Source organism: Eumetopias jubatus, unplaced genomic scaffold (assembly GCF_037043125.1).
Source record: "Eumetopias jubatus isolate StellerSeaLion01/CBP00866 unplaced genomic scaffold, mEumJub1_p1.0 scaffold_8, whole genome shotgun sequence".
Taxonomy (NCBI): Eukaryota; Metazoa; Chordata; class Mammalia; order Carnivora; family Otariidae; genus Eumetopias; species Eumetopias jubatus.
Window position 1 is genome coordinate 49,024,950 of NW_028274814.1, and position 25,671 is coordinate 49,050,620.

The 25,671-nt window shown below is 37.3% G+C and overlaps 1 protein-coding gene across 1 annotated transcript in view; it reads right to left on the reverse strand.

Annotated features, from left to right (window-relative positions):
- Positions 1–1,768: 1,768 nt before the first annotated feature.
- LRP6 (LDL receptor related protein 6) overlaps positions 1,769–25,671 on the reverse strand; it is a 169,064-nt gene continuing 145,161 nt past the window's right edge. Inside the window, exons 17-23 of the mRNA XM_028119851.2 lie at positions 24,089–24,214; positions 13,640–13,876; positions 12,673–12,783; positions 7,937–8,167; positions 6,581–6,717; positions 5,824–5,921; positions 1,769–3,038 (exon numbers count right to left, since the gene is read on the reverse strand). Of these exons, the coding sequence (XP_027975652.1) occupies positions 2,744–3,038; positions 5,824–5,921; positions 6,581–6,717; positions 7,937–8,167; positions 12,673–12,783; positions 13,640–13,876; positions 24,089–24,214 (1,235 nt within the window). The 3' untranslated portion in view covers positions 1,769–2,743. The remainder of the gene's footprint in view (positions 3,039–5,823; positions 5,922–6,580; positions 6,718–7,936; positions 8,168–12,672; positions 12,784–13,639; positions 13,877–24,088; positions 24,215–25,671) is intronic.

Sequence of the window (25,671 nt, forward strand, 5' to 3'; positions counted from 1 at the left end):
AAAAATATGCTATGCTAGAGCTCATTTCTCAGATAATTTCAATCACATCAGTAAATAGGCATACTTTAAGACATATGTTCAAAATTAAATACTTTAGTATTTAAGGAATCTAGTAACATTTTATTCCTTTTTTCATCATGGATAGGGAATATAGCGATACATCAAATTCCAAACCCTTTTCCACTTTTTTTGTGGTGTTTATTTTTTATCTTCAGTTTCTCCAATTAAACCTCTTGTGTTTAATAATCAAGAGAGTTTACTTAAGCTTAACTGTCCATGTAACCTGAGGTCCAATCTTTCCTGAATTTTGATAATTCTCTCATTTAAAGGTACCCTCCCCCAAATATTAAGAATCCATCTCAACTACCCCAGAAAGAGGATTCTGAGATTAAGCGGAACTGCCTTCAAATAATTTCAAACAAATTGGCACACAAATCAGTATTTTGCAAGAAGAGGCCATTGCCATCGCAGTACAAGCACTTGGACTGAGATATAACAAGGCAATATTCTTCTTAATTCGTTATAGTGCAAGTTTCCACATGGGAAGCCCACCGGATAAAGATGCACATTAAAAAATGTAAACATATAGAATTCTCAAATTCTAATTGATACCCAGTTATTGCTAACCTTTCCATCTTCATTTAAGCATCAAAGGCCCCCCTGTCACAGAATGCAACTCCAGTGTCCATTCTGTTAGACTGTGAGCACTTTGTCCACCAACAGGAAGAGTTAATGCTTGTCTGACTGAAATGCAAGACACTGATGGATCACCATTTATTTATATGCAAAATCAAGTGCACCTGATTCGTATAAGGAGTCCCCAACAATCTAAGCATTATTCTTAAACCACATTTTTTTCTCTTTAAAAAATTTCCTTAGGTATTTTTAATTGCTTAAAAAGTTACTTCATCCCCGCCAAAATTCTGAATCTTTTCTTCCATTGTTTTCTCTTGGGCCCTGAAATCCAGAGAGGAGGCCTCAGCAAGACAGAATTAAAAAAAAAAAATCATTCAGTAACTGACCGACATCTGTTAAAGTAAAAATACATTAGTTTAAAAACACATTCAGTTTTAGCAGAGAAGTGCTGGAAACATGTAAAAAGCAGGAAACTGACTGTGGCAAGGTGGCAGAGCAGTGCTAGAATCATCCCACATGTCAGCCCTAAGAGCTGAGGATGCAGCAGCCCAAGGACCACACAGGTCAGGCAGATCATGGAAGAGCCTTCCATTATTCCCCTCCACCCAAGTTCTGACAGCTGAGAAGTTACTATTTGGCCTTCTCATTTAACCCATACTGGTAAATTTGTTTAATCATCTTAATCTGTAACGGGATAAGAGAGAACACACACAAATATACGAGGTGAGTTTAAGAATAATTTGTGGATAATTTGAAAACAATCTAACATTCACATTGGGTAACAGGAAGATATTAAACTCATGTCACACATTAAAAGAGGTATGTATGTAGACATCATTCTGAGAAAAATTGGCCTAAAGAACATGAAAATGTCACAAACAGTTAATAAAGGGAAAACTTAATGATAACAAAAAAATTCTCTTTTTAAATAGATTGTCTCTAACCGGAACATATTTAAATGTTTTACTAGGAAAAAATATATATATATATAAATGATTTCATATTGTGATATTATATGCTGAAAGTACTGCAAGGATATATGATTAATTTACAACAAAAACATAATGGTTAAATTTGTAATTCTTAAACATTGCCTATATGTGTTGTAAAAAGAGATTTTAATGAGCATTAAAACAATCTTGGAAGAGGAGCAATAATATGTCTACCCTTTGATCATTATGCAAAAACAGCAGTCAAATTCAAGAGCTAAGCCTACAGAGGAATGGAGCTAGTAGAAATATTAAAATGAAATCTTAATTTAGAAAATTTCATTTAATCAATCCTCAGATAAAAAACTGTGAATAAACTGTGATATCTTGGCAAAATGGCCTACAAAGCTGCTGGGGGGAGGAAGCAAGGTAAAAACGCCTAGAGAAAAAATTAATTCTTTTGACAGAGGTTGTGGGTTCTAAGGTAGGGACGGAAGACTTGCACACACAAAGAGCCCCACACCGTCTTCCTGGACAGCTGATCTCCTACAACAGCAACACCCAGAAGGGATTTTTATAAATACCTATTTTCCTCACTAAAATAACTGGATTCCTAGAGAAAACAAAGCCCTTTGTTCAAAGTTAGTTTTAATTCCTTTTTTTTTCCTTTTGTGATTTCTTAAACTTGTTGGCCCTCAAATGTTAGTTAACATGAAGGCTATTTGGCTACTTCCAAGTATCTATGGTTTGCTACTCTCAGATGGACTTAAATTTTTCTTCTTCTTCTTCTCTCTCTCTTTTTTTTTTGGTATCAATAAAGCCCAGACATTCCTGGTCAGTGATGCCTTTATTATTCCTGTTTCCTTTGTACTCAGTCACTTCACTGGGTTTAAGGCATGCTTTGTGTATTTAGTTTGCAAAAATAAAACTTTTAGTACAAATTTATTTTTTATACAAATTTTTATGGCACAAGCAGCAAATCTGCTGTTTTAAGAAAATATATAAATATCCTTTTCTTCTGTACAAATATCTCCAGTATTCCCTACCCCATTTATAATTTTTAACTGTACATGGTCTGCCTCATCTTTCTCTAATAGCTCCCTCCCCCCCTCCAGATCTCAACCAAATTTGTATTTACAGTTTTGCATTGGAGGCAGTCAGAGGAGGAGGGCCCCTCCTCAGGAGGAGTCTGTACAGGGAGAGGGGGGCGGTGGGTAGAGGTGATGAGAGTAGCTCCTCTCTGTGTATGGAGAAGGTGGGCAGCTTTCATAGTTCTCTTCTGCTGACAGGTATTGGCTTCGGGGTGTGGGAGGCGGGGGCACAGGCTCTGAGTCATAGTTCAAGTCACTAGTGTAGCCCTTGGCTGTTGCCACTGAGGTCATTCTCCGGCTGGGAGCATAGTCACTGTCACAAACATCTGTGCTGCAGGGTGTGGTAGGGGGTGCAAAGTGCCGGTAACTGTATGGCCTGTAGCTGGTAAGGGGGAAAATCAAGAGAAGAAGACACTTAGTTTTACAGAAAAGCTGTTTTCCCTATCAGAATACAGAAGTATTAGATGTAAACTTCACTTTGAATAGAATACGCTACTACAATTTAAATTTGTACAGACCAGGAGGCAATTTGCAACGGCCAATTAAAGGAGGAAGACAGCATGTATTTCATATTTGCAAATAAAATGTGACTAGAGGCATTTAAAAATGGATAGGATGGGAATGCAGAGGTAAACTCAACCTAGCCTCTGGATGTGTTCTTATACCTTCTTCAAGTTAAACTGTATCACTGAATAACAAAGAACTATTCAAAGTTGTACTTAATGATCATCTCTGGAAAATCTGTTACGCACATTTTGCATTTAGTCTATACAGCGGACGGACCTCACCAATTTCTGCTGTTCCACAGTCTGTGAGAAGAATGGGTCTTCACATATTTGATCCTACTCAATCATGTTAGTATTCTTTTAACATTCTTTAACTGCTCTATAATTTACCTAATGAATAATTTAATGATGTCTGAAAACTTCATTCTCTCTTTAAAACAAATATTGTGAAAGCCATGCTGAATTCTGGTAGACAGCCTAAGGGGCATATCTATCCCATTACTGTTACTATCAGCAAAGACAAAGTGCTATGGTTTGGGGGAAAGAGTTTTGATCCCTTGTGTACAGACAAGCATACTGTCCTAACAACAAAATGATCAATTCTAAATATCCATGTAGGACCAGTGTATTTTCTAATATGTATTTAGAGACCTAATTTACTTCTTATACTTGTTGTTCCACCTTTTCAAATAATCTATAGCTATAATCAAGTTTGCAGCATGGTTAACTAATAAAAAAGGAACTGAGAAGACATGAACACACTAGTGAAAAGAGCTAAAAGTGCTAGCTTTCCTATCGTTTCTGCTTCTATCTGTAACCTCATATACAACTTATATTCCAAATATTGTAGAGCTGATCTTATTTCATATTTATTCCAACCAAGGTTTCTTCATATGCTTTGTCACCAAAGTGACCCACAAGTGAGGGACAGGAGCATGTGTAAACCTGAAGGAACAATCCATAAGATGCCCAGTACTACAGACTGCCACAAGATACTATCCCAAGACATAAACCATTTGATATCACCCAGGGTTTGCCTCAAAAAAAATGGCTGCCAAAAGACCAAAAGTTACATGACCTGCTGAGCAGGTTCTCAAGCGTTTTTACTATCAATATTGACATGATGTCATAGTACTTTTTAGGTTTTATCTTTCTGTCCAATCAGGCATTGAGTCTTGGTGAAATTTCTTGGCTCAACATTTAAAAGGCCCAACACTTCCATTTTCATGGGGGTAAAAAAAACAGCTAAGAAGAAAGGAAATAAAATTAACAAAATTCTTTTATGTTCTAGTCTGGACAAAAATCTCAACAAATGATGAGAAGTGTGACTCAGAAGAAAAAAAGTGGGCTTAATTTGAGACCTGGGAAATGGTCAAGTAAGAAATGTTTTTGATGCAATTATGTTCATTTTAATCAAACAATGTTTTATTCAATTTAAATAAATTAATTTTTCATTTATTTTTTCTTTTTAAGTAGGCTTCAGGCCCAACACAGTGCTTGAACTCTTGATCCTGAGATCAAGAGCTGGATGCTCTGTCAACTGAGCCAGCCAGGTGCCCCCCAAAAATTTTTTAAAAATAAAATTTTAAGTCTTTCATTTTGTTTTTCCAGTTTACGGTTTCTGTAACTGAACAATCAAACTAGTGGCAAGGAAAGCAACATTTATAATAAAACATAAAAACATCAATTCAGAATCAAGCCTGTCTCAAATAGTCTTATCTATAAATTGAAATCCAAGTTCTGAGTAAGATACTATAAACAGTTTCCACTTGGTTTTTATATATCTGTAAGGTTATATCAGGATAATTTGACTAGAAGTCTACGAAACACCTTAACTAGAAGATAACAGGCACTTGAGGGATGCCAATAAACACAACACTCAGCATTTAGAGACTATCAAGCTGCTGACTTTCTGCTGGCCTTTGAAAGAAGATGAAAAGAGTGCTCCCTTGGGCAGCACATATATTGAAAGAGGATGAAAAGACTAAGAATTTAATACCTAGTACTTCACCTGCTCAATATGCTCTACAGACACAAATCAGCAGAAAGGCATGATTTCCCCCCTTTCTGTCTTACAAATATATTTCACTTATTTTAGTGAGCCATGATTTATTCCAAGCAATTTTATGAGAATTTTTTCATTCCAGCTTGTAATACACTATGTGAATGAAGCAAGGGCTGAACTTCAGCTTCTCTCGACTTCTCTCCAATTCTACGCTCTTCGGCCCCCTGTTACTTACAGCTCTCACAAGTCTCTGAAGTTAGGTTTGACTGACAGTCTAAGAATGGGTTATTGGACAGTCTTATGTCAATCGACTATCTTACGTCAATTAGATGATCAATCAAACCTAACTTGAGCAGTAACCTATTTTGAGATCAGTTATTTTGGTGGGTAACTTTTCCTTAGAATACTACCAAAAAAATTAGGGGCTCTACTTTATTACTCTAAAAGCTAGCATTTGTGACTCTCTTTAAAAAAAATGTATAATGCCCGAAAGAAAAGGATGTGTGGTAGGGGCAACATTAGCATTACCAAAACAAGATGCCTATTCTCTCTCAGTGACCATCATCCACTTATGCAGGGCTATATCACATCCACAACCAGAGTACTTCTTTCTTCTAATAAATACTTTGATTATACTAGAGGAAGATATGTATTACCTGTAGGACCTATGAGTGGAAGGACTATTTGAAGAATAACCAAATTCCATAGTGTAATGTGATCGCTCTGTGGCTGGGGATGGCGGAGGGTTCAGAATCTAAAGGGAAAAATAATTAAATTATTAAATTAACAATAGTCTATGCCACACAAAGACCATTAGACTTTCCTACATGCTCTTGCTTCATCTGTTTGTATTCCTTTCCATTACACAGGTAGCACAATCTTTCTTTCCCAAAGAACTGACCTCAAATAGTACTTTAGGAGTGGGGCTCTCCACTTCCTAAAACAATTTCATCACGGCTCAACAGTGCAGTGTGATAAGAAGGAAATCTGTACGTCACTGGTTTAAGTTCAGCACAGCTGGGTTCTGATTTTTTTAAATTATAAATGTTTAGAGAAACATTACTGACTGAGGAGAAATACCACGTATGCTTCCTTTTTTGGGGAGGTCACAGAATGTAGATTCTAAGCCTCTCAGGAGATACTATTCAGTAGTTCTACTTTTACCCAAACTATGAAATTACTGCCTAGTGCTTTCAAATATGCTGGTTACTACACAGTAAACTTAAAGATTTAGATTTAAGAGTGCTTGCGTGGTGGTGGTAAATCTCACCTGAGAGCCTTATATGCCTAAACTATATACTAAAAAACTCTTTACATTACCATCATTGAGTACCCCCATTTAAATAGGTCAAAAATCTAGGATCCTATTCATCTTGGCATTCAAAGTCAAACAAAGGAAAACAGACTGCTTACTGCAGGGAAGTAAGTGCCTTTGGTGCTTGAAGAACTACTTGATGATGCTCCTGTGACATGAGCTCGGTCATAAGGGGGTCCACTGCTTCCCCCCATGATACTTAGGGAGCTGATCATTGATTTACCTCGAGACATTCCTAAAATGAAGGATAAATACTGAAGATGAATAAGATCTATAAAAATTATTTCCACGCATGTTTTTATTCAACACTAGGATTACAAATAACAATAGCCAAATGGTTTGATTTTAAAACAGTTATGCCCTCTTTTCCTAATAATCAAAAATACTTAATGGAGAAGGGAAATGAATGTTCTCTAAACATGAACACTGCTGAGAGCTGGCCTAGAACAAGGCTAAGTAAATAGTTCCTATCCCTTCTCTCCAAGGACAGAAGCAGAGCTCTTCAAAATAAGAAGTTTTCAACCTTAGAGGATTTGCAGAAGAAAACGACTCTGGGGAGTGGAGGTTGTAAAGCAGGATAGATTAAAGAACAGATTTACTTAAGAGGAAACTAAATCCACTTTTAAGGGCATTAATACAAAGTACGGATTACTTCTTCATCTTCTGGATGCAAATGTTGGAATCACAACCACCAATGCGAAAGAAGAAATTCTATTATTTTCCAAGTGATTCCCATATTCCACTAACTGAAAATAGGTATAGCAACAAGGAATCATTATCATTAATAGTTTCAAAATCGTATCTGTTTTCTTAGATTTACACCCAGAGTAAGTTCTTATTTTCTGAGAGCTTTTGCCTCCTTCTCCATATTCATTTAAAAAAAGGCTTCTTTTCACTATGGGCACCAGAAGGCACTGAAAAGAAAGTCGTACTTCCCTAGGGCAATATGGTCTACCCAAACACATGGAATTTCTGGCTACTTAGTTATTGTTTAGGCATAGCCTAAGATAATATATCCCTCCCTGTTATCACCCAGCTATTTCTAATCTTTGCTGAAAAGGAATCTTAATCTATTTTTTTCCCACCTTTAATTGCTGGGCTCCATAGTACTGAGGTCCCCTGGTAGGGCACCTAAAGGACCTGTGGTTTATGACTCTTCAACAAATGTCTAGCTATTTACTTTCAGGAGAGTACATCCAGAAATGCAGTACATGTAGTATGTGCAATACACGCAGTTGGTATGTATAAATACGGGTATTATGCATTTGCTTTATAACCTTTCATAAAAAGAGACAGTGCTAAAAGTAAAAGAGAACATTTGTTCTTAGAATTTTTTAAACCCAAAGTAGTCTAGTTTGGAATAGACTCTAGGCAATATCCTGTTTCCACAGTGGAAAGTTGGCAATCCTGCCAGGATCCCAGACTTGATTCTCAACGGATCAGTCTTAACTCACCTGGAAGAGATCCTGACAAAGAACTCGGATGTGGCACATAACCAAGGGGCACAGAAGCTGGTCCATGAACTACATAGTCATTAGTCATGGTTTCCCCATCTCCCTTCATACGTGGACACAACATTCTCTGGCAGATAAAGTATATGGTTCCAGACACAAAAATGGTGACAATTACTCCAATAACTGAACCAACCGTGTTGGTGGCCTGTGGAGCTGGTTCCTCAGTTGGATCTAAAATGAGAATGCAGTAGAGTTATATAAAGGAGAAACAACTGTAGACTCAAAATAGTTATCAAAAAGAGGGCTTCTGAGTAGAATGTGAGCTAGTGAAGACAACTTAAAACCATTTTTTTTATTTCTATGAATACTTATACACCATGCCCCATTGGGTATATAGGTAAATATCATTAGAAATCAAAATGAACTATTTTTTTTTTAAAGATTTTATTTATTTATTCATGACAGAGAGAGAGAGAGAAGCAGAGGGAGAAGCAGGCTCCCAAGGAGCAGGAGCCCGATGCGGGACTCGATCCCAGGACCCTGGGATCATAACCTGGGCCGAAGGCAGATGCTTAATCATCTGAGCCACACAGGCGCCCACAAAATGAACTATCTTTAAGTGAAGACAGAAATAAAACAATACATTGAAAAGTGTATCTATAAATTCATAAAAACAAAGATGTAATCATAGATTTAAACATCATTAAGTTCTAAATACACAGATAAAATTTATCCTACTTCATTTTGTATATCATAAAATAACATGCTTATTTTGAATTTCAGAGAAAATTTTAGGGCCGAAAGGGATGGACCTAGGAAAGTCATCAAATGTTTTACCTGGCATAATGAAGAAGCCAAAAGCAGCTCTGAGCTTGATTTTAGGTTTGAAAAGCGACATACAGGCCTGGTGAAGGGAGATTAGAAGCTAAAGAGAGCATTAGCTCTCAGGCCCAATATGCTGGTACCTTCAGAGTGAATCTATTGCCTGAGGGCAAGAAACGTAAGGTCTCTGATACTTGAGTACTTACAAAGGCCAGAGCCTGAGAGCACTAGAGGAAGACCCTGCTTACCGGATCCATGAGTTATGAGGCTTTAGAAGCCAGAGGCATCAATATTACAGGTAAAGGTAAATAGTAAAAGGGCTCGTCAAGTTTAGAGCGTTACTCTTCTATTTGGAAGGAAAATCCTTCCATTCTGAAGAGTCAGACTATATCTCACACTGCAGATCTTTTATGTGTGTGTATGAAATTTTTTTTGAGAGAGAGAGCAAGAGTGTGAGCGGGGAAGAGGGGCAGAGAGGGAAGGAGAGGGAGAAAATCTAAAGCAGACTCTCCACTGAGCACAGATCCCTACAACAGGCTCAATCTCATGACCCTGAGATCATGACCTGAGCCGAAATCAAGAGTCAGATGGCTTAACCAGCTGAGCCATTCAGGGGCCTTACACCTACAGATGTTTAAAAACCTCTCTTCTGCTTCATCTTACCTTAAATCTCCCACCCACACAGCTAAACTTGACCTCCGACAGATTAAATGAGAGAAAATGCTATCATTAAGTTACAGAGTATGCAGGGGCTGCCAGTTACATATGTTGTCTATGGACTCCGGGGTGCAGATTCTCCCTAGTCCTTGTGAACAGCCATCTATCTTTCTTATTCCTTTCCAGTGCCTTGGCATTGCTTTTTAATGCCAAGCTTCAAGAAAGAATAGTTTATACTCACTATCTCCAATTCTTAGTCTTCACATCTTAACTCACTGAAATCAGGCTTGTATCCTCACGGCCACAGTAAAACTTGTCTGACAAAGGTCAAAGTTCTCCTATTTGCCATATTCACTAAACTCTTCATCTTACTGACCTCTCCAAACATTCAATACCGATGGCTCTTGTTTTCTTCTCAAAAATGTCTAATCAATATCCTTCCAAAATACCACTCTCTTAGTTTTACTAGCTCTGATTATTCTTTTTCTGTTTCTATTTGTTTCCTTCTCTTCCGTCTCTTAAGTGCAGAGTTCTTGCCAGAGTTCTATGTCCCACTATTTTCCTCTACTTAACTCTCTCTGAGACTTCATCCACAATGCCTCAGCTTTAATTATCTTTAATAAATTGAAGAGGCCAAATCTCTCTCTTGAGCTAAAGACCCACATAATCGACAACCACTTCCTGAACAGCTTCATTGGGATATCCCATTGACAACTTGAATGCAACCTATCTACCCTGCACTTATCTTCACCAATATCCAACAGGTTTTGTGGCTCCCAGGAGTAAAGCAGATCATAAATAAATGATGGCACCTGTGGCAAATCAAAGACATTTAAATTAAATTTTTAAAAAGTAATAAAAAACCTGTATCAGACAAATATTACATCTGGAGCCCAAGATACAGAATGATCCTTCAGTTTTCAGTCTGTGCTATATATTCTAGTTAATGACTCCAGTCACTCAGTGAGTCAACCTAAACTTATCAACTACATCTAAATGGTTGCAAAACCTTTTTTACTCTATTTCTGAAATCTATCCCCTCCTTTCCACTACCAGTGCTCCTCTTGATTTAGATAATTATCTTCTGCCTGAACTATAATAGCCTCCTAAGTATTTTTAAATTAGAGGCTGCAAGTCATTAGATGGTGAAAACAATTTAGTGAGTTGCAATCAGCATTTTAAAACAGGAAATTTCAGAATACATTCTATATCATATGGGTAAGTACTGTTGTATGACACTTTTGTTTCTTTATGTGTACACCCACATCACTGTATTCCTCTTGATGTGATCAAAACGTGTGAAAGCAATCAATCTAACATTTCCCTGCCTATTATCTTATACTTCCAATCCATCTATTTTTACAGCTTTCACAATTACATAGCCATGCCAGTCCTTTACTTAAGCTTTTCAATGGCTCTCCGTTATTCTGGATGCTGTCTAGGCTCTTTCAAAGAAAAGCAAAGTCTTCTCTGATCTTACCTTTACCTATGTTCTCTTGCTGATACCCCTCCTCAAGACACAGCTTGTATTCTGGCAGTCCTAGTTATATGTAGTTTCCCAAAGGTGCCTAGTCCACTCTGTTTTTGAATAGCATACTCTCAGCTTGGAATATAATCTCTCCATTTACCTATATAATTAACACTATTCACTGATCAAGACCCAATCTTAAGTATCATTTTTCTAAGATGTCTTCCTTGATGAACCCCATGTTCATTCCTGAAGATCTGACCACTCTCTTTTTTGATGCTACTACTTGTACAGATCTCTATTATAGCACATTTAATACCACTTATCACACTCCTTTATCAACAGTGTCTACTATGAGCCAGGCTATAGAGCTTATATACATTGAATTGTTTAATTTTCTTACAACCACCAGGCTAAGTATTATCTTCATTTTAAAGATAAAGCAACTCAAGTTTAACAACAAATAATTTGCTGGTAAGAGGTGGAGCTAGAATTCAAATCCATCTCTATTTGGCTTTAAAATCTTTATTCTTACTACTAGCTCAACCAGAGAGGACTTTGAGAAACTTGGTACAGGAACCATGTACCCTCAACACATGGCAGGTATTCAGTAAAAGTCTGCTGAATAAATGAGTAAGTTCTAAAAGTCTTAGTAAGGATCCCATTTGAATTTTGTAAAAATACCAGCTTAAAGTCTTCATTATGTGTAAAGAGTTTTTAAATGAATTCTACCTAAATTTCATTAAATCAGTTTGACAGGGTAGACCTGGCTTACTCTGTTTTTTAAAAATTTTATTTATTTATTTGACAGAGAGAGAGAGAGAGACACAGCGAGAGGGAACACAAGCAGGGAGAGTGGGAGAGGGAGAAGCAGGCTTCCTGCGGAGCAGGGAGCTTGATGCGGGGCTTGATCCAAGGACCCTGGGATCATGACCTGAGCCGAAGGCAGATACTCAACGACTGAGCCACCCAGGTGCCCCCAGACCTGACTTATTCTGAATTCCATTCAGAATTAAGTTTATCAGTTTGGGATATAGTTTAAGTCAGGGCATTTGTCAACAGTTATGAACCTTGAAGAAACTATGAGTTATGTACCCTAGAGTCTTTAGGCATAGGGGTATATGTTGGCATAAGAATCCTACGGTGCATTTTAAGGAAGCTCTTAAAGTCACTGAGAAACTGGTGGAAACATGTCAAGAAAAAAGTCAGAGATGATAAACATGGGATAATGTTCAGAATCTCAAGTTCATACCACTGACTGATTTCTACATATCTAAATAGTTTGAGACTTTACTAACTTTAGTTGTGGCAAAATAATATTTATTCTTTTCTGATGCTTTCCTTAATGTTTCTGTGAAGATTTTTGTGCAAAGAAAACTGCTGTCTTTAAGGAATTATTAAAAGCAAAACAAAAAATCCTGGTACAAATAACTAGCTTAACATTAATGCTGGTTTCTTTTCTTCTTCTTCTTTTTTTAAAGATTTTTATTTATTTATTCTAAGGAGAAAGAGAGAGCGCAAGTAGGGGGTAGAGGGAGAGATTCTCAAGCAGACTCCCAGCTGAGCAGGAAGCCCGATGCAGGGCTTGATCTCATCACCCTGAGGATCCTGACCTGAGCCAAAATCAAGAGTTGGATGCTTAACTGACTGAGCCACCCAGGTGCCCCTAATGCTTGCTTCTTAATAAAGAAATACTAATTATAAGTGAAACTCACCCATGAAGAAAAGGAAAAAAGTATTTTAAAAATTCTCCCGTAAGAGTAATATATAAGGTTTTAGTCCTACTTACAACAATCCAGTTCATCTGACTTGTCACTGCAATCCACATTATGATCACATTTCTTATGTTTTCCAATGCACTGACCGTTGGAACAGCGGAACTGATCAATTAAACAAAGCACTGGGGAAATAATGTAAATAGTTTTCTCATTTTTACTAGCATGTAAAGTCAAACTCTGGCAAGAGTCAAAAAGTACTTTCTAGATGTAAATGAAAAACAAATTAGACTTTAAAATATAACTTAAAAATTATTCTCTGGGGATTTCCATTGGTAGAGAGAAAAGAGTAGAAAAAGAAATCCAGCAGGAAATTTCCTATTTTGTTCTTTAAATTTCATCTTTCACTAATAATTCTGTTAAGAATTAAAGAATTCTATCTACATGCATTTCTTTCTTTGTTTGTTTTATTTATTTATCTGAGAGAGAGGAGAAAGTGCACACAAGCAGTGGGTAGGGGCAGAAGGAGAGGCAGACTCCCCACTGGGCAGGGAGCCCGAACCAGGGCTCAATCCCAGGGCCCTGGATCATGACCTGAGCTGAAGGCAGAGCTTAACTGCCTGAGCCACCCAGGTGCCCTCTACGTGCATTTCTAGACACTAAAAAATTATAGAGAATTTGTTTTTACCATGTTAAAGGTTAGTGGTGCAAAGAGGAAGATATGAAATTATTTTACATTGTAATAAATAAATCTGATTCAGAGTTCAATGGAAACAAGGACTATTTTTACATACTGAAGGTCTAACTTTTGGGCCTCATCTCTCAATCTGCAAAGCTTATTAAAGTGTATAAACCTTATGCATGATAAGTGGATTAAAACAACAATTTGGAACATGCTACTAGGTTTAAACATAATAAAGTCAAATGTACTTGAAAAAACCCCAAATCTACCATTGAGCCAAAGCAATACTCTGAATTTCAAACAACTGAACATTAATGGAAAAAAAGACGACACAACCAGGCCCCAGGAATTTCAGATACCTTCACAGTTCTTCTCATCTGATTTATCCTGGCAGTTTGCATCTCCATTGCATCGGAGGGCACCATCAATACACTGCCCACTGGCACACTGGAACTGGGACTCTGAGCATACAGGACAATTGAGCTCGTCACTGTGGTCTTCACATTCAGTAAACCCATCGCAGCGCCAAGCCACAGGAATACAGTCAATTTCTCCCGTGAAACAAGTGAACTGCTGAGGAGAACATGTTGGGGGTTCTTCAAATGAACAAGGGGGAGAGGAGTGACAAAAACACAACAGTCACACAAATGTACAAATACACTTGAGTGAAGCTCACTTAATAATTAACATATGCAAAACACTTTTTCATAGATAAAATCTGTAAACTACCCCATCTAACCAGAAAATAAATACAATTTTTACACTACTACACTTAGATTTACTAACTTGCAAAACTATACGACAGAAAAAAGTTTTCTCGTATATTATAATTCAAGTAGGATTATTTGCAATCCATTATAATCTCACACATAACTGAGGAATAACCACCATAATCATCCACCTACAAATATTTTAAAGTTAGCCTACAATTCATAAATTTTTTAGTGATGAGGTTCTCAAAGAGCAGCCCAGGAACCCTTAGGAAAGAGGATCTACAAAGTCAAAACTATTTTATAATAATACCGAGATGCCACTTGCCTTTCTCACTACACTTGCCCTGACTCAACAAAAGGAATGGCTGGTAAAAGTCTTGGCAAAGGAGCAAATTCAAGTGTTATCAAACTGTTATTAGTAGTCACTGCATTCTGCACAGCCACACACTCACAGTTTAAAAAAAAAAAGCCAGTTTTAAATAATGTTCTTGATGAACCAGTAAAAATATTAACTATATTAAAATCAACTCTTGGAATACATGCTGTCTCTTCAATAGCATTTGATAAAATGGGAAGTATGTATAAAGCTCATGTTGCATACCTCAGTATGATGGTTTCTCACAGGAAAGCACTTTGAGTTCTAAGCTCAACCCAAAATGGAACACCATTTTTATTTTAAAATTGAAAGAACTGACAAATAAACTACAGTTATTTACACTTAGGTATCTGGCAAGAAGTTTAAAAAAATATGAATTAGCGAGGAGACAGTCCAAGATGGTGGAGGAGTAGGAGACCTGAGTTTCGTCTAGTCCCAAGAATTCAGCTAGATAGCTATCAAATCATTCTGAACACCTATGAATTCAACCAGAGATCTAGCTGCAACTCTACAAATAGAAAAGTGACCACTTTCTGCAAGGTAGGAGGTGCAGAGAAGTAAATCTGAGGCCATATATTGGAAGATAAACTGAGCGGGGAGGGAGCCTCCATAAGCCGGCACCCGAGAGTGATAAGAGCAGCAGAACACAAGATCAGAACTTTCAGAAGTCTGCTCTGGTGAGGGATGTCCCTGCCTGAAAGGTGTTCAAGTGGCGAAGTGGGGTGGAATCCTAGGTGGGACAGTGTGGTCTCAGGATCTCTGGGGTCAGAGGAAGACAAGGGGTGCCTGACTGCGGCAGAGCTCCCAGGCACTGGAGCAAGGAATATGGCTGCAATCAGCGAGCCCAGGAGTGGGCTCTCAGCTTGGGGTTGCCATATACCACCAACCCAGGCACCGTGGGGTTTAAACATAATAAAGTCAACCGTCCTCTCTGAGCAGGGGGCCCAGTGGGCAGCAGAACTGCAGCAAGACCCCACTCTCTCCCCCAGGAGCGGCACAAGTGCAAACCACACAAGTCTGCAGGGTTTGGAGCCTTGAAACAGGGTTGTGGGCCTGAGACAGAAATACCTGGTCACAAGTTGGGTGAGCACGGAGTGCAGTTGGAGACCAGGGAGATGGAAGTGATTGATTGCTTTTCCCTGAGGGCACACTGAGGAGTGGGGCCCCCGCTCTCTGCTCCAGGGCTGGAGATTGGGAGGCTGCCATTTTCACTGTCATCCTCTAAAGAGCACAGAAAGCCTTCAGGGAACAAAAGGCACATAGAGCAATCTGGAGCTGCTTACTTAGCCTGGCCCCCTGGCAAGGGTGGTGCAGTTCCACCTGGGACAAAGACACCCGAGAATCAACGCAATAGGCCTCTCCCTCAGAAGACCAACAAAAACATCCCGCTAATCCAAGTTTACTAATCATCATATACAACTGTAAAACTACAGCGCTAGGGGAAAACAGTATATAGAATTCATGTTTTTTCCCCCATGATTCCTTAGTCTTTCAATTTTAATTTTTTTGTCTCTTTCCTTTTTCAACCAATTTCTTATTTTATCAATGCTTTTGTAATTTTCATGTTTATAGTTATATTCTATCCTTTCGTTGTATTTAATTTCTGTATATAAGTTTTTCTTTCTTTACAATTTTGGGATGCAGTTTCTTCTAACAGACCAAAATACACCCAGAATCTAGCGTATGGACCTGTTCTCTTCACCTGTCTGATATTCTTTTTTTTTTTTAACTTTTCTTATTTTTGTTAAAGTCTTTTCAAAATTTTTATCTCTACAATTACATTCTATCCTTTTAATGTATTTAATTTTATTTGTGTGTGTGTGTGCGTGTGTGTGTATGTATAAGCTTTTCTTTCTTTACAATTTTGAGATGTAATTTTTTTCTAACAAACCAACCAAAATACACTCAGGATATAGTATATTGTGTATTGCTCTGTTCTGTTCACCTGTTTATAATCTTTCTTGTTTTCTTTTTTTTCTTTTGTCTTTTAACTTTCATTTTTACAGTTACATTCTATCCTTTAATTGTATTTAATTTTATTTTTGTACATATATAAGTTTTTCTTTCCTTACAATTTTGGACCTAGTTTTCTAACAAACAGACCAAAATATACACAGGATCCAGTGTATTGCTATTCATCTGTCTGATTATATTCTATTTTTTTTAAATTTAATTTTTTTCTTTTTTCTGTTTTGGGTCTCTTCCGATTTGTTTAGTGTGTATTTCTCTGGGGTTGTCATTGCCATTTTAGTATTTTGTTCTCTTGTTCAGCTAATCTTCTCTGGACAGAATGACAAGACAGAAAAACTCACCTCAAAAAAGAAAACAAGAGGCAGTACCGACTGCCAGGGACCTAATCAGTATGGACATAAGTAAGATGTCGGAACTGGAGTTCAGAATGACAATTATAAAGACACTAGTTGGACTTGAAAAAAGCATAAAAGACACTAGAGAATCTCCTTCTGGAGAAATAAAAGAATTATAATATATATAATAATATATAGAAACAGTGACTTTACAGGTAATACAATGGCACTAAATTCATATTTTTTAATAGCTACTCTGAATGTAAATGGGCTAAATGCCCCAATCAAAAGACACAGGGTATCAGACTGGAAAAAAAGCACCACCACTGATATGTTGTCTGCAAGAGACTCATTTTAGGCCCAAAGACATCTCCAGATTTAAAGTCGGGGGGTGGAAAACCATTTACCATGCTAATGGACATCAAAAGAAAGGTGGGTGGCAATCCTTATATCAGATAAATTAGATTTTAAACCAAAGACTGTAATAAGAGATGAGGAAGGACACTATATCATAATTAAAGGGTCTATCCAACAAGAAGATCTAATAATTGTAAATATTTATGCCCCTAACATGGGAGCAGCTAATTATATAAACCAATTAATAAAATTAAAGAAACACATTGATAATAACACAATAGTAGTAGGGGACTTTAACATCCCACTTTACTGCAATGGACAGGTTGTCTAAGCAGAAAATCAACAAGGAAACAAGGGCTTTGAATGACACACTAGACCAGATGGACTTCAAATATTCAGAACATTCCATCTGAAAGCAACAGAATACACATTCTTCTCTAGTGCCCATGGAACATTCTCCATAAGAGATCACATAGTAGGCCACAAATCAGGTCTCAACCAGTACCACAAGATTGGGATCATTCTCTGCGTATTTTTGGACCACAATGCTTTGAAAATGGAACTCAATCACAAGAGGAAATTTGGAAAGAACTCAAATACAGGGAGGCTAAAGAGCATCCTACTAAAGAATGAATGGGTCAAACAGGGATTAAAGAAGAATTTAAAAAATTCATGGAAACAAATGAAAATGAAAACACAACTGTTCAAAACCTTTGGGATGGAGATGCAGCAAAGGCAGTTAAGAGGGAAGTATACAGCACTACAAGCCTTTCTCAAGAAAGGGCTCAAATACACAACCTAACCTCACACCCAAAGGAGCTGGAGAAAGAACAGAAAATAAAGCCTAAACCCAGTAGGAGGGGCGCCTGGGTGGCTCAGTTGGTTAAGCGACTGCTTTCAGCTCAGGTCATGATCCCAGAATCCAGGGATCGAGTCCCACATCAGGCTCCCTGCTCAGCAGGGAGTCAGCTTCTCCCTCTGACCCTATCCCCTCTTGGGCTCTCTCTCTCTCTCTCATTCTCTCTCTCTCAAATAAATAAATAAAATCTTAAAAAAATAATAAACCCAGTAGGAGAAGAGAAATAATAAAGTTTAGAGCAGAAATGAAATAGAAACCAAAAGAATGGTAGAACAGATCAACAAAACTAGGAGCTGGTTCTTTCAAAGACTTAATAAAATTGATAAACCCCTGGCCAGACTTAACAAAAAGAAAAAAGAAAGGACCCAAATAAAGAAAATAATGAATGAAAGAGGAGAGATCACCCAACACCGAAGTAATACAATTATAAGAACATATCATGAGCAATCATATGCCAACAAACTGGCAATCTGGAAGAAATGGATGCATTCCTAGAGATGTATAAACTACCAAAACGGAAACAGGAAGAAATAGAAAACCTTAATAGACCCATAACCAGCAAGGAAATTGAAGCAGTAATCAAAATCTCTCAAAAACAAGAGTCCAGGGCCGGATGGCTTTCCAGGGGAATTCTACCAAATAGAAGAATTAATACCTATTTTTCTGAAGCTATTCCAAATAATAGAAATGGAAGTAAAACTTCCAAACTTGTTCTATAATGCCAGCATTGCCTTGATCCCAAAGCCAGACAAAGACCCCACCAAAAAAAGAGAATTACAGACCAATATCCCTGAAGAACATGGATGCAAAAATTCTCACCAAGATACTAGGCAAAAGGACCCAACAGTACATTAAAAGAATTATTCACCACGACGAAGTGGGATTTATCCCTAGGCTGCAAGGTGGTTCAACATCCGCCAATCAATCAATGTGATACACTACATTAATAAGAGAAAGTCAAAAACCATATGATACTCTCAATAGATGCAAAAAAAGCATTTGGCAAAGTACAGTATCCTTTCTTGATTAAAACTCTTCACAGTGTAGAGATAGAGGGAACATAGCTCAATACCATAAAAGCCCTATACAAAAAGCCCATGGCAAATACCATTCTCAATGAGAGCTTTCCCCCTAAGGTCAGGAACAAGGCAGGGATGTCCACTATCACTACTCTGTTGAGTACTAGAAGTCCTAGCCTCAGCAATCAGACAACAAAAAGAAATAAAAGGCATTTGAATTGGCAAAGAAGTCAAACTCTCACTCTTCCCAGACTACATGATATTCTATGTGAAAAACCCAAAAGACTCTACCCCAAAATTGCTAACACTCATACAGGAATTCAGCAAAGTGGCAGGATATAAAATCAATGCACATAAATCAGCTGCATTTCTCTACACTAACAATGAGACAGAAGAAAGAGAAATTAAGGAGTTGATCCTATTTACAACTGCACCTAAAACCATAAGATACCTAGGAATAAATCTAACCAAAAAGGCAAAGGATCTATACTCAGAAAACTATAGGACACAAATGAAAGAAACTGAGGAAGACACAAAGGAATGGAAAAATGTTCTATCCTCATGGACTGAAGAACAAATACTGTTAAAATGTCTATCCTACCCAGAGCCATCTACACATTTAATGCAATCCCTATCAAAATACCTTCAACTTTTTTCACAGAGCTGGAACAAATAAAATTTGGATGGAACCAGAAAAGACTCTGAATAGCCAAAGGAATGCTGAAAAAGAAAAGCAAAGCTGGTGGCATCACAATTCCGGACTTCAAGCTCGATTACAAAGCTGTAATCATCAAGACAGTATGGTTCTGGCACAAAAACAGACACACAGATCAATGGAACAGAACAGAGAAGCCAGAAATCAACCCTCAACTCTATGGTCAACTGATCTTCGACAAAGCAGGAAAGAAAGTCCAACGGAAAAAAGACAGTCTCTTCAACAAATGGTGTTGGGAAAATTGGATAGCCACCTGCAGAAGAATGAAACTGGACCATTTCCTTACACCTTACACAAAAATAGACTCAAACTGGAGGAAAGACTTAAATATGAGATAGGAATCCATCAACATCCTAGAGGAGAAGAGAGACAGCAACCTCTGTGGCTTCTGCCACAGTAGCTTCTTGCTAGACATGTCTCCAACAGCAAGGGAAGCAAGGGCAGAAATGAACTACTGGAACTTCATCAAGATAAAAAGCTTTTACACAGCAAAGGAAACAGTTGATAAAACCAAAGGACAGTCAACAGAATGGGGGAAGATATTTGCAAATAACATATCAGATAAAGGGCTAGTATCCAAAATCTATAAAGAACTTACCAAACTCAACAGAAATGGGCAGAAGACATGAACAGACATTTCTCCAAAAACATACAAATGGCCAACAGACACATGATAAAGCGTTCAACATCACTCAGCATCAGGGAAATACAAATCAAAACCACAATGAGATACAACCTCATTGTCAGAGTCATTAGTCAGAATGATAATTGTCATTAGTCAGAATGGCTAAAATTCACAAGGCAGGAAACAACAGATTTTGGTGAGGATGCGGAGAAAGAGGAACCCTTCTACACTGTTGGTGGGAATGCAACCTGGTGCAGCCACTCTGGAAAACAGTATGGAGTTTCCTCAAAAAGTTGAAAATAGAGCTACCCTACAATCCAGCAATTGCACTACTGGGTATTTACCCCAAAGATACAAATGTAGTGATCTGAAGGGGCATGTGCACCCCAATGTTTATAGCAGCAATGTCCACAATAGCCAAACTATGGAAAGAGCCCATATGTCCACTGACAGATGAATAAAGATGTGGTATATATATACTATGGGCTACTACTAGGCCATTAAAAAAAAATGAAATCTTGCCATTTGCAACGATAAGGATGGAACTAGAGGGTATTGTGCTAAGTGAAATAAGTCAATCAGAGAAAGATAATTATCATATGATCTGATTCATATGTGGAACATCATAAGAAACAAAACAGAGGATCATGGGGGAATAAGGGAAAAATAAAACAAGATGAAATCAGAGAGGGAGACAAACCATAAGACTCCTAATTATAGGAAACAACCTGAGAGTTGCTGGAGGGGAGGCGGTGGGAGGATGGAGTAACTGGGTGATGGACATTAAGGAGGGCAAGTGATGTAGTGAGCACATATCTTATAAGAGTATTATATAAGACTGATGAATCACTGACCTCTACCACTGAAACTAATAATACATTACATGTTAATTAATTTAAATAAAAAATGAATTAGCGAGCCTTTTACTTCAAAGAAAACAATGGCAAATCATAACACTGTACTTTTGCAGCATATTATAACACTGGAGCTTTCAACCAGAAATTGTATTTTGGAAAACCTGTATCCAACACTGTAAGTTTGAAAGATTCCCCCTACTTAAAAGTTTTTTCTAATGAGATTGGTGGTGATATAAACATGTGTTTTTGATACTGTCTAAAATCTGAAGATCTAGAATTTCTGATTGGAATTCTAGTATTCCAAATGACCATGGTGTAAGGTTACAAAATCATGCCTGGGTAAAATATCCATTCAGAGCACAAAGTAGATCAATGGATTTTAATGTAAGAGATTATGAAAAAATATGGTTTCAAATTCCACATGGCAACTAAACCTACAGAAAACTACCATTGTAATATCTGGTATAGAATTCAATATATATGCATAATTATTTGAAAAGTCTATTACTATAGCTCTCCACCAACTACACTTCTGTATGAGGCTAAATTTCCTTACATATTTCAACCAAAACCACATACTACAACAGACTGAATGCAGAAGTAGACATGAAAATCCCGCCATCACTGAAGAGATTTACAAAAATGTAAAAACAATGTCACATTTCTCACCAAAATTATTTTGTTTCAGAAAATATAGTTAACTTTCTTAACAGGTTTAACTTGAGAACATGTAAGGGTTTATTATTATTTTTAATAAATATTTTTTAAAGTTCTTGGTTTTAATTTTAACCACGGAATCTAGATAAACATAACTTATGCAAACAAAAGCTGTTTGGGGTCCTCAATAATTTTTAAAAATGTAAAAGTTGCTGAGGTCACTCGGAGAATTGCCATTCAAGCCCAATTTCCTTGTTTTTGCAAATGAGGAAACTGAGGCTCAGAGAAGCTAAGTGACTGCCCAAGGTCACAGAGCTTCCTAAAAACAAGGGATAATTAAAAATAAAAGACAGGACCAGAAGGACAGTCTCCCTAGTTTTAGCCCATTGCCTTTACTACTATATCACAGGCTCACTGAGTTCTTTTAAAAACCTGTTAGTAAATTCACTAGATAACATAACTTTTTAAATATGACTATGGATCAGAAAACCTTTTAACATTTTTTTAAAGATTTTATTTATTTGCGAGAGAGTGAACGGGTAAGGGAGGGAGAGAGAAGAAGAGAATCTGAAGCAGACTTGGCGCTGAGTGCAGAGTCTGAAGTGGGGCTCAATCTCATGACCACGAGATCATGACCTGAGCAGAAACCAAGAGTTGGATGCATAAACAAATGAAGCACCCAGGCACCCCAAACCTTTTATCTTTAAAATAGAGAATACTGTAAATTACAGGAGAACATTTTACATGGGGAATTTGAGATATTATTTAGAGAGGGAATTTGAGCCTATTATGTATTCAGCACTATACCAGATCATGTGGAGAATAAAAATAGGTAAAATATATGGTCCATGTCCTTATAGAGCTTTGAATTTGACTGGGGATGATGGGCAGAGACTCATGAATATACACAAAACATCACTCTGAACTACATATCAGGCAAACTGTGGTAACAGTGCTACAATTCAGAGAAAGGGCAGAACAATAAGAGCTAGTTAAGACTTAAAGATTATGAGGAGATGCTCCTTGAAAAATAAGAAAGATTTAGGACGGCATGCGAAAAGAAAAAAACATCTCTGAAATACCACAGGTCCACTGAGGCAAAACAAAACAGAACATGCAACAGTAATCATCAAACTCTAAATAGCCAAGCAAAAATAAAGTGAGATACAAAAGGAGATGAGTAGGTAAGGCAGGCTCAAATGAAAACACATCTTGAAGGTCAGGTAGATGAATTAAGATTCTGTATTTCATTTACCTCCACAGTAAAATCAATGTTAAATTACCAAAAAAAATTTTTATTTATTTGACAGAGAGAGACACAGTGAGAGAGGGAACACAAGCAGGGGGAGTGGGAGAGGGAGAAGCAGACTCCCGGCTGAACAGGGAGCCCAACGTGGGGCTCGATCCCGGAACCCCGGGATCATGACCTGAGCCGAAGGCAGACGCTTAATGACTGAGCCACCCAGGCACCCCAGATCTTTTTTTTTTTAGGATTTTATTTATTTATTTGACAGACAGATAAAGAGCACAAGTAGGGGGAGCAGCAGAGGCAGAGGGAGAAGCAGGGTCCATGCTGAGCAGGGAGCCCAACGCAGGGCTCAATCCCAGGACCCTGGGATCATGACCTGAGCTGAAGGCAGGCATTTAATTATCTGAGCCAAAGGCAGACGCTTAACTGACTGAGCCACTTAGGCACCCCAATAAATAAAAATTCTTAAAAAAAAAAAAAAGATTTTATTTACTTATTTGACAGGCACCACACTATGCTTTAACAAAGGAATGTACCGATTTGTTATGCTCTCATGAGTGAGTGAACCAATTTCACTACATTATTAGAGTGCTATTAATTTTTTTTTTTTTTTTTTTGCTAGGTAAATAAGTAAAAACAATAGGGAACTACCAATAGGTGTGAATAAAAGAATGTTCTTTTCACTGGATACATTTCCTGCAATGATATGTAAACTTGGTAGAATCTAGATCAGTAGATGGAGATTACAGGAGGTAGAATTAATTCATTTTAATACACTCTGGGGTGAAAAAAAGCTACTTTATTATCAGGAAATACATTCATTCACAAAATTAATTTGCCCCAAAATAAGGGCACCTCCACCTCAGTCCCAAGATTAGGTTACATCTGTTACATATCATGATGCATTCCCTCTCAGAATAACCCAAAAGGCTAAGATAGTGCAGATGAATGGAATATAAGTGACTAATCAAGTTAGGAGAAAGAGCAATTTCATTGCCAAATCACAGAATGCCAGATTAAGTCATAGAACATGTTAATTGGCATTTGGACCTGCACAAGAAAATAACATATTTACCTCCACATGATAGCTCATCTTGAAGCAGAACCAAGTGCATGGGGCAAGAGCACCTTGTAGTACCATCTCCTTTTACAAGACAAATATGTGAACAGCCACCATTATCCTGAGCACAAGGGTGCTGTCCTGAAAAAGAAAAACAAGAAGAAGAAAGAAAAGGAAGGGAGGGAAGGAGGAAGGGAAGAAAGGACAGCTTAGTCAAAATCAATTATTTATGAATTACCAAGAAAAACTAAATGTAAAATTACCTTGGACTTTAATCCCACTAACAATATAATTCCTCACTGTATCCCTACACAATTACAAGAAAATGAGGACAATTTAATAATGCAAAATATTTATATCTAACCACTGTCTTTAAATATTTATATATATAAAAAATTGATTATTGAAACTAAAAACATTGCTAAGGAGAATGCAGAGACCTGGACATTATTCTACTTAAAATATAAAAAGTCTTCCAAAGATTTTAACTCAGAAATTCTACCTTTCTAAAAGATGATTTTACTCAAAAACTATAGTTTAATGAAATACGGAAAATTAGAGTTGTTACGTTAGAAGAAAAAAACAAGTTCACATGGCAACCAATCAAAATGATTTGCTTAGTCAATTGTAAAAGGTAACTTGCAATGTTACAAATGTTTCATTTCCTTAAATTTGGGATAAATTAAATAAATACGAACTTAGGCAACTTTTCAAAGTCTATTTTACAAATTGGATTTAATGAAGTTGCTCTGAATTTTCTACTTAGCCTATGTTATAAGCAACTTGACATCTGTCATCAAAATACCAGCATCTAATGTAGCCACCCATCTATTATCTGTGTTCTCAATAACACATCAGCCCTGCTTCAGTGTGTGTTGATGAGACTCAGGGAGGCAGCTATCTGTAACTGAGCAGACAGGTTATACTACATAGATGTCCCAAAACAGACATCAGTCATATTACACTAGAATATACAACCTACCTACATATAGCACAACCTTTTAATTCCATGACAGTTTTTGTTTTTTTTAAGATTTTATTTATTTATTTGCGAGAGCGTGAAAGTAAGAGAGATCACAGAGGGAAAGGGAGAAGCAGACTTGCTGCTGAGTGGAGAGCCTGATACAGGGCTTGATCCAGAACCCTGAGATCACGACCTGAGCTGAAGGCAGATGCTTAACCAACTGAGCCACCCAGGTGCCCCCCATGACACTTCCGATAAACAAAAATCTCACTCTTGTTAATGTTATTAGAAATTTGAAAAAAAAATGTTTTTCCAAATATAAAACCATATTTAAGTGTTTAATTATAAAAAAAGACATCCCCCTAAAATTCTGAAAACCTCCATTGAGATTTTCTGCAATAAAATATTCATTTGTCAACTGAATAGCTTAGAAATTAAGGCCTTATTTCTATTAAATGTTCAGCATGAGTCACATGCATTAACTTAGAATGACAACAATTCTAACTCTAATTCTCAAATGCCTCTAACTTCTAAGTTCACGAACAGTGACAACAAAATGAAGACCTGAACAAGCAATGGTGCTCTCATTCCACTATTCTCCCCTTTCATACTCCAGTTTGATTTGAAAGCCTCA